We start from the raw sequence: 18,824 nt of genomic DNA on the forward strand, positions 1-18,824 counted from the left end.
GGTATCACCCTACTATTTAAGCAATCCCGTCTATCCTCCCTCCTAGCAAGGATAAAGTCAATCTGGCTCGAGTGTTGTCCACTACGGAAGGTCACAAGATGGGATTCTCTCTTCCTAAAAAGGGTATTCGCTATCAACAAGTCGTAGGCCAACGCGAAGTTCAAAACATCCTTCCCTTCTTGACTCCTGCTACCACACCCAAAACCCCCGTGCACCCGCTCGAACCCTACATTAGTCGCACCCACATGGCCGTTGAGATCTCCTCCTATGAGGAGTTTCTCGCTGACAGGCACGGTACTGACCATACTATCCAGATCTTCCCAGAACTGCTTCTTGGTGCTCTCACTAAGGCCTACCTGAGGGGCATAGGCACTGATCACATTCACAGCCGAATCTCCAACTACTATCTGGACCAGGATAATCCAGTCGCCTCGCCTTCTAACGTCTACGACTCCATCCTTAAGGCTCATATCGATCAAGATACCGACACCATTTCTACCCGATGTCGCCCCCGTGTACCAAAGCTTGAATCCAGTACCCTCAACCTCCTTCGCCTTCTGGCCCTTCCATTTAGTCTCCTGAACGCATAGAATATTTACACGCCTCCTAATTGCTACATCAACTAGCTCTCGTAACTTACCCGTTAGGGACCCTACGTTCCAGGTACCTATACGAATTCTAGTTGGCTCGGCTAACTTCCTTACCCTTCGCACCCGTTGAGGAAAGTGCGAAGACCCTTGCTCATTTATCACTACACCCGGGCGTAGATGTAGCGCACCACTCAGGTGACGACCCGACCCTTGCTCACTTATCATCGTACCCAGGTCACGATACAACGTGCCATTGGTGGGGTGGCGGCTGTGTTGACTCCGCCTGTGTTGACTGGAAGACTTTCTCGAGTCGTCTCAACATAGCCGGTCCCAAGCCCGGGTAAAGATGGAGGGTTGCGGTATGGTTGGCGAACCAATGTAAAAAATAGCCACTATAATAGATATGAAACCCATAAGAATTTTGTAAGAACGATAAAAAAAACTTTCAAACTTTATTAGATTAGCAACCACTATTGGACAACTTTGCCAATCGCGCTGCGGCTTGGGAAGGGCATGCTACATTGCTACCATTGCCACTGGCTTACTACAAGCCTTTGTTCTAAAATCACTTGGACGTGCTTTGAGCATCCTCATGACTGAAGCAGTAACTGAACAACGGAAATCTAGTTTCTTCAGTAATGCCGATTTGATCCTGCGGAACAGCAACCTCCTTGCATTAGAAAGAATCGAGAAACAATTCAAACGGGTGGCGGGAACTGCAACAGTTCGACGCACTGACAGCTGGCATGGGCAGCATCCTGAAATGTTTGAACAGGACTTCAGTTTCAGAACTTAAGATTTTTTTCTTTTTGAAAAAAAATTCAAAGCTTAATAATTGCTGAAAGCTTTACGTGGAAATAATGCTTGAACAATTTTTGGTTGTAGCTACCACCTTAATCTCTGTTTGGTGACAGGATGAATAGATACCAGCAAAGAAATGGAACTTCATCAACTACACGCACCTGTCCATATACATATTCTACTAATCAAACTACAATACTAAGCAACAGAGTAGATATGCTCAACCTCCTGTTTCTCTTTATTGATCGAATGTGTTGATGCAGAATTGTGCCAACACACTCAAATGCGCTAGAACGCGCGGATGATCGTCAAAACGATCAACACCCGCGAAACCCTGGGCAGGCCGGTCTGACCGGTGCCGCCGACCGGTCTGACCGGTGCAAGTAGGGTGTCGCCGGAAACCTAGAACAGCGAGCTCGGGAGGGACCCCGTCAGAGCTCGTGAACGTAGGGTTGCTCTGAGGTCGGCAGGCCACTCAGAACGTCTTCAAACGTCGCCGAGACGAAGGAAGAAAGCAATCTAGGGTTGGAAAAAGCTAGGGTTTGAGAGATAAAAAGTAATGCGATTTTTGTATTGATTCGATTGGGTATATCCCTCAATCGGCCTTAGCCTTTATATTTATAGCCGGGGAAGACGTACCCCTTCACGAGTAGGATTACATGAGGACTCTTTACAAAAAACCTAATTCTACTCGGACTGTACAGACCCGACCGGTCAGACCGGTCGGCCTCGGCAGGTGCCAAATTTGGCTGTCAACATATGCCCCTCTGCTTTTTAGTGAGTTTACAAGCTAAAAAGCAAAACAAAAGTATTCTATACAATACTAGGGCCTAAAAAATACTGCTAAGGACGATTCTTATAAACCGGCCATCTTTCTTCATGCATCTTGCCACACGCTTGGGTAGAATTTCTTCAAGTACTTCCCATTGATAGCTCTAGGAAGTTGATCTCCTTGCAGCGTCTCCATCATGTAGGAATTCCCGAAGATAACTTCAACAACTCTATATGGACCCTCCCAACTTGGCGACCACTTACCAAACTTATTATTTTTTATCCCAAGAGGTAATATTGTCTTCCAAACTAAATCCCCAACCTGAAAAGATTTATCTTTTACCTTCTTGCTGTAAGCTCTAGCAACCCGAAGCTTATCCTTTTCAATTTCCTTCAAAGCCTTCATACGTTTGTCAGTCACCTCATCAATATTATCCATCATTGAATTATAATAATCAACAGCAGAAATATCATTTTGCTTAGCCAATCTATAAGCGTCCAGATTTACCTCAATGGGTAAAACGGCCTCTTGACCATACACAAGATCAAAATGAGTAACCTTGCTAGCACCATGACGAGATATACGATGAGCCCACAATGCTTCGGATAACACTTCATGCCACCTCTTAGGATTTTCTTCTATTTTCTTCTTAATAAGCTTGATCAAAATCTTGTTACTTGACTCGGCCTGTCCATTGGCCCGAGCATAATATGGAGATGAATTGAGCAACTTGATCTTGTAAGATTCAATAAATGCGCGTATCTCCTTTGATATAAATGAAGAGCCTTGATCCGTAGTTAAAGTTTGAGGAATACCGAATCTATGAATAATATGCTCAGTTATAAACTCAATTACCTCTCTATGTGTCATATTCTTCAAAGGAACCGCTTCGGTCCACTTAGTAAAATAATCCGTAGCAACCAACACGAAGCGATGCCCCTTTGAAGATGGAGGATTAATTTGTCCAATAAAATCCAACCCCCAATCTCGGAATGGCCATGGTTTAATGATAGGATGCAACGATGCAGCAGGTACCAATTGCAAATCTCCAAACTGTTGACATTCTTCACATCCCTTATAATACTTGAAACAATCCGAAATCATGGAAGGCCAATAGAAACTGGCTCTCCTAATCAACCACCTCATTTTAGGAGCCGATTGATGAGTACCACAGATGCCTTCATGAACTTCTCCCATAGCAACCTTGGCCTGATCCGAGTCCAAACATTTGAGAAGCAAATCTTCGGCGGTTCGACGATAAAGCTCATCATCAAATAAAATATACTTGAACGCTGCACGCCGAATATTTCTCTCTGCACCGCGACCAGGATCTATAAGATAGAGGATTATAGGAACTCTCCAATCCTGATCTTCGGCTTTTTTCATGGTCGAATCAGTGTTTTCTGCTGTCTGATCGGTTAGACCGGTCTCCGGACCGGTCAGACCGGTCTGGGCGGTTAGACCGGTCACGTCAACCGGTTTGACCGGTTCGTCCAGAAACTGCAACTCGACTATCATTTGCATCGGTTTTCTAATGTTAAATTTTCCTTTTCTAACATTATAACCAGATGCTTGCTGAGCCAGAGCGTTAGCCTGTCCATTTTCTTCTCTTGGCAAATGTCTTATAACGAATTCATCAAAAAAAATTCGAGACACTTATCAAGATATGCATTTAATGAACCATTATAACATTGGCATACCTTGGATACTTGCTGCACAACGAGAAGCGAATCACCAAAAACTTCACCATGCTTCACGCCCATGGATTGTAAAATTTCCAAGCCGAATAATAATGCTTCATACTCAACTTGGTTATTTGTGCAATATTCTTCTAATCGGTTTGAGAACTCAAAAACAACACCACTTGGAGATATCAGGACAGCACCAATTCCTCTCCCATCATCACAAACCGATCCATTAAAATAAAGCTTCCATGGTGTGCAAAAAATATGGCCAATTTCTAAATCATGCTCATCATTAATCTGATGCTCAATAATGAAATCCGCTACAATTTGGACTTTCATAGACTTCATAGGTTCACAAGCCAAATCATATTCTATCAAAGCATATGCCCACTTGCCGATTCTACCACTTAAAATCGGCTTTTGCAACATATGTTTTATCACATCAGTTTGACATACTACTATGCATGTACTAGATAGTAGATAGTGTCGCAATTTAGTACAAGTATGATATAAAGACAAGCACAACTTTTCAATAAAAGTATACCTTGTTTCCGCATCAATAAGTCGTCGGCCTATATAAGTAACAACATACTCCTTTCCTTCGGTCTCTTGAGTCAAAACAGCTCCAATAACTTTATCTTCGGCCACTATATAAAGTTTAAAAGGAATACCTCTCCTAGGTGCTTTAAGAACCGGCGGCGAAGACAAATAGCATTTAATTTTCTCAAATGCTTCTTGCTGTTTTGCCCCCCCAAGTAAATTCGGCTTCATTCTTTAACCGAAGAATAGGAGTAAAAGCATCAATCTTTCCGGACAAATTAAAAATAAATCTTCTCAAATAATTTACCTTGCCCAGAAACTTTTGCAAGTCTTTCTTGCAAGTACGAGCCTCAACTTTCCTCATAGCTTCAATTCTTTTAGGATCAATCTCTATGCCCTTCTCATGAATGATGAAACCAAGGAATTTTCCCGCCGATATTCCAAAAACACATTTGAGTGGATTCATCTTCAAACAATACCGCCGCATCCTTTCAAGAGCAAGTCTTAAATCGGCTAAATGAGAATCCAAACTGGCCGATTTAATAACAATATCATCAATGTACACTTCCAAGATAACACCAAGCAAATCATGGAAGATTAAATTCATAGCCCTCTGATAAGTTGCACCGGCATTCTTTAAGCCAAAAGTCATAACCACCCACTCAAACAAACCAACAAATCCGGGACACACAAAGGCCGTTTTAGACGTATCTTCTTCGGCCATGAATATTTAATTATAACCCGCGTTACCATCAAGAAAGCTAATAACACGATGTCCCGATGCTTCATTAATTAGCATATCGGCTATAGGCATAGGATATTCATCCTTAGGAGTAGCTTTATTGAGATCTCTAAAATCAATGCAAACACGAATCTTGCCCGGATCTTTCTTTTCAACGGGCACAATATTAGAGATCCAATCTGCATAACGACAAGACCAAATAAAACCAGCATCTAATAATCGATTAATCTCCTCTTTAATTTGGTCATAAATACTAGGATTGAAACGTCTAGCCGGTTGTTTATAAGGTTTAAAACCGGCTTTGATTGGTAAGCGATGTTCAACGAGATCACGACTCAATCCCGACATTTCAGAATACTCCCAAGCAAAACAATCGATATATTCTTTTAATAACTTTATCAAATCGGCTTTAAACTCAACCGATAAATTCTTGTTTACAAAAGTCGGCCTAGGAATAGTACCATCACCTAGATCTACCTTTCTAAAGGATCAGCCGACGTAAAACCTTGGCGCAGCTTGTCCATGTCTTCTGATTCTTTAATAGTTTCGCACATATCGTTCGTACGCGCCCGATAGTGCTCAATACGTTGCTGGAGCCACTCTGCGTTGGACCGGTCTGACCGGTCTGACCCACTGGTCTGACCGGTCAGCTCTGATGGCCGATCCAAAGAGGACCGGTCTGACCGGTCGTGGGACTCGGTCTGACCGGTTGCACCTGAGTCGCCTGCTGGACTCATCTTTACAGCATTAAGTGATTTAGCCAATTTTCCATCGGCTTTAGAGTTGCAGGAACGAAACCCTCCTTGGTGCAACTAATAAGCTCATAATCGGACAGATCCAAGCCCGATAAGCACTTGACGTTGTCATTGGCACCAATGAAATTGGAATCGGCGGTAGCTATGAAGGAAGAAGTGTCACCAGGCACTATCTCAACCTCATCACCGATCCACTGAATAAGAAATTGATGCAAGGTAGACGGAACACATTGATTGGCATGAATCCAATCACGCCCAAGTATTAAACTAAAGTTACCATGCACTTCCGAGATGAAGAAGACTGTGGCAAGCGTCTTACTTCCAACAGTCAACTCCATGGACGCAACTCCCTTGGCACCAATGGGATTACCTTCACCTACACCGCTAACCATCATGTTGGTCTTGATCAGCTCCTCGTCCTTCCCGACAAGCTTTTTATACAATGAATAGGGCATAAGATTTACAATAGCCCCACCATCCACTAACATGCGGGAAATAGGCTTTCCATTAAGATGTCCCCTCATGTAGAGAGCTTTCAAGTGGTTATCCGATTCCTTGGGCTTCTGGAACACAGCATCACGAGGCCTAAATTGAAGATGAACCACTTCCTCTTCAGGAATTATGAGATAATCCGAAGACATATGCACAACGTTGATCTCCAAATTGTTGCGCTCCGGGGACGCCTCATAATCCACCAGTTCTTCTTCCTCCATTACTGGAGGAGATGGTTCCACTTCATCAACTCGAGAAACCGAAACAGGCACCGCTGATTCGGCTGTACTCTCTGCACTGGGTTCAACCGGTCTGACCGGTGGCTCAGGGCGGTCTGACCGGTCGAGAGAACCGGTCTGACCGGTCGCCGTGGTCGGTTTGACCGGTTCTTCTGATGGCTGGTCAATCGTCTTGGCCTGCCATACTTTGCCTTGAGGGATCATGGGCATGTACTTGTTGAAGTACTCATCCCTTGCCTCCTGCTCCCTCTTTTCCTTATTGCGAAGACGTTGGAGCTTCCTCTTCTGGGTATGCGTCAATCCCTCGGGACACCAACGGGGCTGATGGTATTTGTCCGCCACTTTGCTGCCACCAGCCTCATGATTGTTAGCAGTAAAAGGTTTCTGGACAGGAGGAGCAGAAGAAGTAGCCGATTTATCAATCATCATCGGCTCCTTACCCTTATCTTGCACAACTACTTTAATCTCGTCGATCTGAACAACAGTATCGGCTTTAGCCTTCTCTGGAGTAGCTTCTGATTGCACCTCTAACTTCTTTTCCTTCACGCGGTATTCAACCTGCGGAGGAACAAATCGCGCCGGTCTCTACTGAGACCGGTCTGACCGGTCATAGGGGACCGGTCTGACCGATGGCGCCTACTGAGCTGGACCAGATTGGTGTGCTCCCAATCGGTCGTGTACTGGCGTCCTTGATCTTTCCCCCCTCTGATATGGTGGTAGATATGGCATTGGAAAGCACTGGAGCCAAATCCCCTCATGTTCCCACACCGGATTAACACCGGATTAACTGCATTTGACGCTGGTGGGGACCAAGGCATAGTTGCATACACCTTCTGTGGAGGAAACTGAGGATAATCACTCTTGCGCCTGATGAATTCCCTCCTTGGAGGCGAAGCATTGCCCCGACGCGGTGGTGAATGAGGTCTCTTTTTTAATGGCCGATCTCGTTGAATGGCCTTAGTGTACTTGTTCAATAACTGCCCAAAGGTAGGTCCCTGATTTGTACGCCTACCCTGCAGTTTTGGCACATTTGTTTTCCAAGTACCCTCTTTCGGACGTTTCGGCTTGAAAGTTCGAGGCTGCTCCCTGGGCCGGTCTGACCGTTTGATGCTACCGGTCTGACCGGTTGATGCTACCAGTCTGACCGATTGCACCTAGACAGCAGGCTGACTGGAGGAACTTGCTTGCCCCCCGGGCTTAGGAGCATTAACAAAAATCCTCAAAGTCAGCTTCCCATCAGGAGTCTTCTCAGCAACGACTTCTCGGGCCAGAATCTTGCCATTTGCATTCATCGGCCTCGGATCTCCAATCACCACGTTCTTCCCTTGAGCCCCTTCGGCTTGCTCCGGCCGAAGGAGAACCTTTGGATTATTCAGTTCCAAAGTATGGACAAGGAAGGGAGTATTGTCTACTTGCATCTCAGAAAGCACCAATCGTCTTTCATCTACAGCTGATTGGATCTGTCGACGGAAAACATTACAATCATTAGTAGCATGTGAGAAAGAATATGCCACTTACAATATGCATGCCTTTTTAGTTCTTCCGGCGATGGTATAGCATGAGACAAACGAATGTTTCCATGTTTAAGTAATTCATCAAAAATCCTATCGCACTTGGAAATATCAAAAGTAAATTTCATCTCATTTTGCCGATTCTTTTGAACCGGCTTAAGCGAAGGACACATAGAAGGTTTGTCCTTTGATGGCAAAAAAAATTCAGCGGCGTACCCTCCCTTTTCCTCATCGTCCGAACAGTCGGAATCATTCTCAACAACATGTGTGTTAGACCGATGAGGCTTAAAGAAATCTTTAGAATTTTTATACTTAAATTCGACACCAACAGCTCGCATTTGCAAATGATTAACCGTAATGAAATCAAAACCTCCAAGTTTCTCTTTCAAATAAGAACACAAGCCATTAAATGCCAAATCCGCCAAATCTTTTTCCGAAAGAGACGAATTGAAACAACGGTTTTTCAAAGTTTAAACCTCTGTAAATAATCCAAAACCGATTTATCTCGATTTTGTCTAACCGATGTTAAGTCTAGCAATCTAACTTCGGCTTCCCCACTAAAGATGTGATCATGAAATTTGCGCTCTAATTGATTCCAATTTAAAATCGATCCCGGCGCAAGCGAGGAAAACCAAGAAAAAGCGGTTCCGGTCAAAGATAAAGAAAATAAGCGAACACGCAAAGCATCGTTAAGACCCGCTTCTCCCAATTGCAAGACATATTGGCTAACATGCTCCCAAGTCGTACGAGAATCTTCACCATTAAATTTCACAAACTCGGGAACGCGCCAACCAGCAGGATATGAAACAAAATCAAACTCTGGAGGATACGGCTTTTGATATAAACGCGACCCACCCATATCAACCCCAAGTTTAGATTTAAGCACACCGGCCAAATCCTCTTTAAACCTGGTGAAATCGGCCTGATAAGTACCGCTGGCCGATGCATGCGAAGAGGACGAAACACGTTGCGTGGTAGGACCGGTGTAAGTCATGTTTATGTTAGGAATCGGCTCTCGGTGAGATCCAGATCCCTGCTGTGATATAGTATAAGGCCCGGCATGCATCACTATCTCATTGGTTCGGCTAGGAACGGCCGAACCGGGAATAGAAGCGTGCGGTGCAGAAGGCACTGGACACTGTCCTGTTGGACCGGTCTGACCGATCGTGTAACCGGTCTGACCGGTCGAGGAGACCGGTGGAACCGGTGGCGCGTGGACAGTAGATGGCAACGGTGTTTGCTCTGGAAATGAGTTCGGCGGCATCCCAAAGAATTGACCCTGGGTAGCAGATGTGCCAGCCGAATTCGCTTCTGGAATATAAGTGCCATCCTCGACACTTTTGCCCTTTTTAGTGCCTCAATCTGATCATTGAGCCCATCAAAACTCTCTCCTGCAGCTACTTGCGCGGCGGATATTTTCGAATCTACCATAAGAGAGAATTGCTTGACTAATTCAGAGGGATCATTAGGAAGTACCTCGACCTTGTCTTGGTTCAGCTTGAATGATGGCATCACGAACTCCCTGACCCTCTTGAATAGGCCTCATCGCTCCTTCTTGAATCCTTGAAGGAACTGCACTTTCAGGTGCTCTTCAGCGATGAGGTAGGCACTACGGTCGTCTTGAGTGAGTTCCTCCATGGTCGCCTTGATGACGTTGTCGTTGTGAATTTCACCTTGAGTACCCATCTTTCCGGAGAAGTTAGATTAGATCGGTTTTAAAAACCAGATTAATCTGTTCCCCAGCGGAATAGCCAAAAAGTATGTTGACGTAGAATCGCGCCAACACACTCAAATGCGCTAGAACGCGCGGACCATCGTCAAAACGATCAACACCCGCGAAACCCTGGGCAGGCCAGTCTGACCGGTGCCGCCGACCGGTGCAAAAAGGGGTCGCCGGAAACCTAGAACAGCGAACTCAGGAGGGACCCCGTCGGAGCTCGTGAACATAGGGTTGCTCTGAGATTGACAGGCCACTCAGAACGTCTTCAAACGCCGTCGAGACGAAGGAAGAAAGCAATCTAGGATTGAAAAAAACTAGGGTTTGAGAGATAAAAAGTAATGCGATTTTTGTATTGATTCGATTGGGTATATCCCTCAATCGGCCTTAGACTTTATATTTATAGGCCGGAAAAGACATACCCCTTCACGAGTAGGATTACATGAGGACTTTTTATAAAAAACCTAATTCTACTCAGACTGTACATACCAGACCGGTCTAACCGACCGGGCCGACCGGTCAGACCAGTCGGCCTCGGCAGGTGCCAAATTTGGCTGTCAACAGAATGTACCTCTGATATGATCCGCACTTAAGGTATACATGTATATTTATATATGCCTCATTCGCGGCTTTGACAAATAACAGAATTTTGCTTATTTCACCCCATAATTCATCCATTGAGAGGAGGGGGTGCTGGATTCTCCGAGAACACCACCACCATGGTGAATTCCTAGAGGTGGCCTGTCAGATCAGAGCCTGGATAACTTGAGCTGCTGCTTGAGCAAGGGGTGGAGGTACTCGTGGTACCCCTCCGGCACCACCGTCTCGTTCAGAGGGTCTTTCCACGCCTCCTCGTACAGTGCCGGGTACACGTTCCCGTCGTACCTCCCCAGCACTGATCCCAGGTAGTGGTCGGTGTAGTTGAACGCGTCCACCAGCGCAACAGCATTCGGACGCACCTGTTGCAGATTACCATCCAGCAACCGACTTACACTTTGTTGTCAGAATAATGATACTAGCAGAAGAAACAGAGACCAGCATACCTGTGCGTAGAGCTTGCCCAGCTGCTCGTTTGCCAGCGCTCCCTGCTTGGGTGTGATGCACCCGGTTGCCAGGAAATCACCCAGGTGCTTGTGAAGAATGTAGAGGGCATAAACATTGCAGAGGTTCTGGAGCTGTTCCTTCACCCCATGTCCAGGAATGTCCTGCTGTACCTTCTCGATAAACCTAGCACCACATAAAGAAGAAGAGTAGCAATGAATCATCATCCATTTTTAAAGAGATGATGGAAGGAATGGCACATGTTTCATCAACAAGGTTGAAAAGAAGTAATACTTACTTGGTTACAATGATCAACTGGATGTGAGCTACCGCAGACTCAAGCAAATCTGGGGACCGTTCATAGAAACCTGCAAGGCGCACAATCATCGCTAGTACAGTTGATTCCAAAGAGAACCGAGCAAGTACAATTTAGTAAAGAAAAAGGAATGTGATGTTGAATGATGTAAATACTACCTTCTTCTTGGTTTGCCGCTTGGCCTATGTTCTGGGCACAGTTTACCGCCATCCTGAGAGCCCTAGCTTCAAATGCCTCTTGTATGAAAGCAGGGTTAAGCCAATCTTCAGCTGTTGAGAGTCATCAATCATGAATTATTACCATTATCGATGCAGGCATTATACTCAAGATGCCTGGAACAAGTACAAATGTACAGAATGAGTACCTGTTTTGACTGCACATTTGGATTGCATCAGATGTTGTACTTTGCCCATGTAGGCCATTGTACCAACAGGCTGTTTTCCAGAGGTCAATTGAGAAACAGTCTTCATTAGAATCCTTGCAACCTGCAGGTACCACCATCAGAAGGCTGCCTATTAATATACCATTAGCCAAAATGTAGTAGAGGCAAAGGCAAAAACTGCTTCTATGAAATACAATATGCCATGCCATACACTCAACCAATAACAGTAGCCAAAAGTACTGTTGCTGATTAGTATCATCGGAACCATACAAACCTGCAAAAGCAGAACAACATTGTCTCCTTCATAAGTGCATGCAGGAACATAGACGGCAAATAATTCAGGAAGCCCACTGCTGTTCAAGTAACCATGACCACCACAGAGCTTTCTGCATTCTTCAATTGCATCCTGCATAACAGAGGAGTTACCATAAGGACAATGAATTGTCAAACATCCTTTGTTATACATACTGACTAGACCATTATAGAACAAGCATATGGCTCAAACTTCAGGCCACAGAATTTCTATGTTGGAAAATAGAGTGGAGCTTCAGGAATACAGGTAAATCAATGAATAATTCGTATCAAGTAACAGTCTGGGTAACACGTGGTTCCAGATTATGAGTTATGAACTACACTAATACCTAAGAAAGATCAAGTCACAAACATTTGCCCGTTTCGTAGTGGGAAGTGTTTTACAAACCACTTTATACTACTTGGGAATAACCATTATTAATTCAACTCTGCTTCAAACTAATTGTAAATTAGAGTCAATGAGGACACCTGAATATACCCCATCCAGTACAAACATTAATAAACCATTAAAAAGTGGACAGCTAAAGAACCACTGAAATTAATTAATGATACATACAGCTGTTGCAGATGTAGTCACAGCCTTCAAACCAGCAGTACAGGCATGAGCTTCTTGCAGTGTTGAGTAATCTTTAGCTTCCAGTTTCTGAGTGACATCCGTGTAAAGCCAATTGAGCCAATCACCCACAAATCTGAATGCATATGCGGAAGCCAGCAATGGAAAGAGTCTGCTTTGTTGAGTCCTGTAATTAAGAACCTGTAACCAGTTTGAATGCATTAGTCACCTGTTGATAACCAAATGATGAAGAAAGAATTCATGTTAAGTGTAGGCAGTAGCACTGGGCAGTTGATTCACTTTATTCAAAAATTAGCAGAGAAAATGAATAAATGACAATACAAAAGTCTCAGTATTAACATACCTGAGTCTCAGGGCCACCATCTTGAGAGCCAAACTGCTTTCGAATGGCACTGTATCGTACAGCAATGCAAACAGCACGGGACAAAGCCTTAGAAGCATCTGCCACAATTGATTGACGAACATAAACCATTGTCCCATAAAGCAGCTGCTTTGGAACATCTGAATTAACATATTTCCCCTCCCTTGTAACTTGTGAAAGTCTAGAAAGAAAAGGTAATAACATCAGGTTTGAAGAGGGTTAGCCTAAAAAAAAGAATTGATAAATTGACAGAATGAAATATGATAACCCAAGGGGCAAACCTCATCAACATTTGATCCCTTGGGATGCGCACATGGTCAAATCGCAGAACACCATTATCCATACTGTTATATGCACCACTACCAAATTTTCCACCAATATCACCAAGGGTAACACCAGGAAGCGGGGAGTGATCCTCCAAGCTTCGCAGTTGCACGATGAAACCTGGAACCAGGACATGCATAAGTCACAAAGAAAGAGAGCAGAGCACTTAAAGGTAATCAAAAAGCAAACACTCTACCATGTATGCCGTAGTCCTTTCCTTCAGTTATCAATCGAGCGTACACGACTGCATGAGTGGAAGCTTTCCCCAAGCCACCAGGCCACCACTGCCAACATGAAGGAAACATGTAACGAATTGTCGCAGAAGATCTTTAAGAACATATAAATGGCTAACATAACATTAAAAAAGGAAAAGGAAAAAATAAATCCTTTAAATAAGTCAATATGACAGCAAGTTATTCATAAAAAAAATTACTTTGCTGGAGGTCAGAGTTGGACTGTGGATGACAAATCCATCAGTCTTTGGATCAAATGTAGCAGTTGTTTCAAGTCCCTGAACGTTTGACCCGTGACCAAGTTCAGTCTGAGCATAGCATCCAATTATTTGGAACTTGTAAGCCAGAGGTAACCACTTCTTCTGTTGCTCCTCAGTTCCTTGCCCTTTTATAGCAGGAACAAACATGCCCTGCAAGATGTCATAGTTTTAGTAAGTTTCCAATACAGATGAAGCTTCTGCAAGGCAACTATCTGTTATCCAATAGCGTGAATCTTATTTTAGTTTCTTATTAAAAGGAAGGCCATGTTTTTACAGAAATCCAAGAACAATAGGAAGAACAATATGCTGAGGATTAGCACTAGCTCCAGAAGACATAGCACACAACACGGGCAACAAAGGCTTCATGATAGTATGATCAGAACATATTTTGATGCAATAAAGAATTGATAGTCATACCCAATGCAGATCAACATAACCAGGCTGATCGACGTATTGCCTCAGCAGACTTGCTTCCTCCTCTGTCAATCCACAACAGAAGAAGGCAGTAGAACATCAGTTAAGCTGTTGTATGTAGAAATATGGCCCGATAGATCTTTGGTTGGTAATACATAAGTTGACTTGGGACCTGTAAGACGTAGCTCGACAATGCGCTTCCACGCATGGGCAGCTTTTCTTAGAGTGTCCTTGAACAAGTCCTTCCTGGAGAGCATGGTCCTGTTATCCTTGCGGAAGACCTATGTATCAAGCAGGTGCAAATGTAAGTGAAAACTTGTTAAGAAGGGAATTTAATAGTTGTAATCTGAAGCAACATGTATCTTGATGCAATGTCTTGTCTTGAACACACGCATTAGAGCGCCAAAGGCTGGGTGTTTGTTTGGTTCAATTTTAGCCTTTAGCATTACTGCTACAATCTTACTGTTGCCTTTTTGGCAAAACACATGGACCCTAATATCCAGTTTGAAACTGGAAAACAATCATGTATCTAGAATAAGCCAACACGTTGATTACTGTTTAATACAAAAGTTTATGGTCTGAGTCAGCATCGTGACGTGACCATGGATAAAGAATAGGGAAGCACTGAGAAAATTGGTAGTCAGCAGTGGAGCTAAGAATATTCATAAATCCTAATAATGTAATAAGGAAAAGCGGGTGAGGTGACGCGTTCAAAGCTAAATTGAGCAGCTAAGCCGTGGTATGCGAAATCCGTTTGCTTGATTGCTTTTTTTTTCCTTTGGCACAGATAGAATATAAGGAAATCAGACGGAAAAGATCATGCTATTTTACAAAGAAAGTGAAAGTTGTAATTAATTGGCGGGAACGGAAAAGGCAAAGCATGGATTCTATGAAGTCAACTAAGCGGAGCTGAAAAGTTGGGGGAGGAATCTCGGTCGGGGCAAGTGCAGAGCTAGCCAGATGCAGGATGCCGCAAACAAGCAACACGAAGCGGAGGGGGGACTCATAGAGGGGGGACTCATAGAATTCTGATCTATGCGGAAGCAAGCGGGATTGGGGATCAGGGAAGAAGAAGGAGGGGATCGAAGGAAGCAGCCGCTTACCGGGTCGGACGCGACGAGCCGCGCCATGCGGTCGGCGACGTCGACGGCGTGCCGCGAGCCGGCCCACGCGACCTTCATCGCCTCGACGTCGAAGCGCGCCGCGGCCCTCTCGGCGGCGAGGTGGTCCCCCTCCGCCGCTGCGTGGTCCATGGCCATCTCTGCCCCTGCCCGGATCCGAGCTCTGGCTGAATTCCGGGTGCGGCGATCCCCCAACTGCTCGTCCTTGTCGCCTCGCTCGATCTGGAAATCCGGCGGGCGGATAAATAGAGATGGAGAGGCCGGCGAGGCGAGGATTGCGATGCGGAAGACCAAGAGGAGGAGTGGAGGACTCTACTGCTGCTCCGTCTTCTGTTGGAGTTTGTTTCAGTTTCACACCCAATTTTTTTTCTTTTTAATTCAAGAATACCGTGGGCGCCTGTCTGCCTCACGCCTGGTAGTTGGCCGGTGTCCCACCTTTTCAATTTTACCTTTTTTTTATTTATCCACGTGCGTGTTTTTATCCGCATGTGCACAGTCGTCCGGTATTTTTTTATCAAATTTGAAGAAAAGAAGAAAACCGACCAAGTTTAAAAGTTAAAGGAAAGGTGGAAACCAGTGAAAATATATATTGCGTTCTTTATTGCTAGGGCAATCGGCTAAGGATTTATGTTTGTACACAACACCTAAACTCACAAATGTGGTTTTCTCCGGTTGCCTAGAGTTTTTTAGTGTCAGATTTGGATATTTAGAAATGATGCAAATGGTTTATATCGAGAAGTGGTTTGAATTTTTTTTATGATTAAACATTTTTCTATGTGTTGGTATATATATAAATTGCAAAGTTACTCTTTCCAAATCACATGCATCGTGTCTGAAATAGAATTTATTTGTATGAGTACTACTTTCACATGCATCGTGCCGTGCACGTGCTTCAAGCTGCTGCTTCTTCTTCTGTTTTTTTTTGGGAGAGAGAGAGAGAGAGAGAGATCAATTTGCGTAGATTATTCTTTCCGTCCACTTTATGTGTGATCTGGCCGGCAATGTGGTTGTGTGCGGCCTGTCCACATTAACGGTCTGCGCTGTCGCAACGGGTGGCTTGTTGGCGGGCTCACATTTTTGACCATGCAGGAGACCGCAACATTGAAGACACGTTGTTGCAGCCGTGTCCTGACCACCACCGGCGGCACCAGCCTCCATCGGCCATCGCTCTGGCAGAGTCTGGCTATTTACTCGGCCAAGCCAGTGCACCGGTTCATACGCGCCCACTCGTAGTGCAGCTCGTACCCGACCATGACGTACGGGTGCTGTTCGATCTGAGCCACGCGCGTCGCAAAAGCCCCGAAGCGCGAAGGCCCGGTACGCAGGAATCTTTATGGGCCTTAATGGTGGACCCTCCAGCACACGGACCGAGGAGTGAAACGAGTTCCAAATGAAAAATATGATTACTTTTTCAACCAAACACTCAAATTAGAAACCGTTTTCACTACTGTGTTCTTCACGGTGAGATGTTCAAAACAAGACTAGACTTGCAAAACAAGAGTAGACTTGCACGTATATATATTTAGCTACAACAATCTAATTCTGAAGGTGGAATAATTTGATTATGAAATTGGAACAATTGCTCCATTTCTTTAAGAAATTGCTCCATCTTGACAAAAAAAAAATTGCTCCACATTTATAAAAAATGTATTTAAATATAGTCAAATTTGATGTAGTTTCGAAGACCTTGTCTAGAGAAATAGAAAAGTATAATCCGTATTTGATTTGAATGCCTAGTTTGCAAGCTACAGTTTTTTTAATATGTATTTGCACGAAAATCCGTGCAACGCAGCTTTTTTTTTTAGCCTGCCGTTGTGGGCTAGTATAAAATGAAAAAGCCCAGCTGTGTTGGTTCTGCGACCAGAATTACTACCAGTCACGCGAGCGACTGCTAATATTTCCAGCCAAGACCCCCTTCTTCCTGAGCTCCTGGGCGACGAGCTGCTTCGCCTCGTAGATCGGATCCACGATCTCCAGACTCAGGCGGTCCTCGACGAACGCAAGCGCCACCGCCTCCTCTGGAGTCTTATACCTTCCGAACTCGATCAATTAGAGTCTGATTGGTTTGCAGCAGGCACAACTTGCCATACTTTTTCATTGCCACGTTCAAGGTTAGCCAAGTTTGACAAGTTTAATCAGATTTTGGTTGCAACCACAGATGTGGTAAAATTCTTTGCTTGCAAACGGGATCCCATGCCTCACTGAATCAAAAATAGTGTAAAAGGATTCTATTAGTCTTGCCAAGGTGTGGCAAATATTTTGAGCAACAAGAAGTTTAGTAAAATTTGACAAATTTTTATGTCAAACGGTGGCAACCTTAGTATATGATGAATCACTTATGAAAGGTAATGGTATGCGTGCCACGGTGGGAGGCCCGCATTCCTTCATCGAGTAGCTTGCGCTCAAATGCATCCATCTTGCTCTCATGTTGCCAACACTTTGGGTTGAAGCCTATATCCACACTATGAAGTATGAAGTCCTCTCGCACTTGCCAACACGGCGTTCACGAACCAGAGTTCGCAGTCGGTCCCTGTCAATCCGGTAAGCTCTACTTCCCCCAGGTGAGCCGTGGAAATCTCACTCATTGTTGCTGGTTGTGGTTTTGACTCCCTTCTGCGCGGAAGGGATCAGGGCGCCCCCGGTGGCGGCTAGGGCTTTTGACTATCGGACTACAGCTACAGGTTGCAGGAATAATGCTTGGTTTAGTTTTTTTTTAAAAGAAGTTTATTTCTTTCTGGGAATTTTTTCCCTTTTCCGTACAGTCAGGAGAGCATGACGAATCGGTACACAGGGTAAGCAGCTGAGCCTGAGCTGGTGTGTCATCACGCTTATAGTTGGCCAAAAAGCCCGAAACCCATGGGGCACAGGCCCGGCCTAAGCACGGCTCTGGCACGAGGATTTTTGGGCCTAGGGTGGCACGGGCCCGATCATAGTCCCGTGCTTGGGCCTCTAGGTTAGCCCGTTGGACATGTTCAAGCACAGCTCAAAATAGAGAGCCCGATGGGCACGATGGGCGGCACAGCAGGCCGGCACGATCCAGGCCCGCTTTATTCTCTCCAGAGCCCTAATTTTTATCAATTTCTCTCGGTCTCTCCCTATCCATTTGCTCCTCATCACTTCCTCAGCGCCACCGCCTCAGCCGCGCAGCATAGCAGCCGGTGTCGCCCCTTTCTTCACGGTCGCGCGCGAGCAAAGGATGACAGCAAGGCGCGGCTACGCGGGGTGGCGACGTGAGAAACGGCCGGGCTGCGCAGGACGGCAGTGAGATACGGCTGCGTGGGGCAAGGACGGCAGCAGCAAAGTGAGGCGGAGCCAGCTGAGGATGGCGGCGAGGCGGAGCCTGGGCGGGTGGAGGATGACAGCGAGGCGAACCCGGGCAAGAGGACGACAGCGAGGTGAGGTCGGGTGTCCGAGGGACGGCAGTGAGGCGAGCCCGAGCGGACAGGCGACGGCGGCGAGGTGCACCCGGGCATGGCGCCGAGGTGTTACCAGCACCGGGACGGGTCGTGCCGGCACGACCAGACCAGACTGTTGGGCCAAACGGGGGCACGAAATGCTCAAAGCACACTCATGTCGTGCCTAGGCCAGCAGGTCAGCCTATGGACGGGCACGCAAAGCTTGTTTATTAAACGTGCTTAGTCC

General features: G+C 45.3%; 1 protein-coding gene across 2 annotated transcripts; it reads right to left on the reverse strand.

The window, feature by feature from the left end:
- Positions 1–10,176: 10,176 nt before the first annotated feature.
- LOC120669843 (peroxisomal acyl-coenzyme A oxidase 1-like) lies at positions 10,177–15,557 on the reverse strand. Of its 2 annotated transcripts, none has more exons than XM_039949705.1 (14): positions 15,165–15,557; positions 14,234–14,342; positions 14,065–14,126; positions 13,588–13,797; positions 13,351–13,438; positions 13,112–13,274; positions 12,813–13,011; positions 12,452–12,649; positions 11,858–11,989; positions 11,566–11,686; positions 11,360–11,470; positions 11,184–11,253; positions 10,888–11,071; positions 10,177–10,803 (listed from the first exon to the last, which is right to left on the reverse strand). In XM_039949705.1, the coding sequence occupies exons 1-14, from the start codon at positions 15,318–15,320 to the stop codon at positions 10,594–10,596; spliced, it is 2,013 nt and encodes a 670-aa protein (XP_039805639.1). In that variant the 5' UTR covers positions 15,321–15,557; the 3' UTR covers positions 10,177–10,593. The 2 variants fall into 2 exon arrangements, with proteins under 2 accessions (XP_039805639.1, XP_039805640.1); XM_039949706.1 differs by having other exon boundaries at positions 11,184–11,255; positions 11,365–11,470; positions 15,165–15,530.
- Positions 15,558–18,824: the final 3,267 nt, after the last annotated feature.

This window comes from Panicum virgatum, chromosome 4N, assembly GCF_016808335.1.
Source record: "Panicum virgatum strain AP13 chromosome 4N, P.virgatum_v5, whole genome shotgun sequence".
NCBI lineage: Eukaryota > Viridiplantae > Streptophyta > Magnoliopsida > Poales > Poaceae > Panicum > Panicum virgatum.

Excerpts from the sequence above, each read along its gene's own strand:
- LOC120669843 (XM_039949705.1), bottom strand. The coding sequence starts at position 15,320 with ATGGCCATGGACCACGCAGCGGCGGAGGGGGACCACCTCGCCGCCGAG. Across the intron at positions 11,990-12,451 it reads TGACTACATCTGCAACAGCT|GATGCAATTGAAGAATGCAG; the intron begins GTATGTATCATT and ends TCTGTTATGCAG. Across the intron at positions 11,254-11,359 it reads AGCGGCAAACCAAGAAGAAG|GTTTCTATGAACGGTCCCCA; the intron begins GTAGTATTTACA and ends TGCGCCTTGCAG.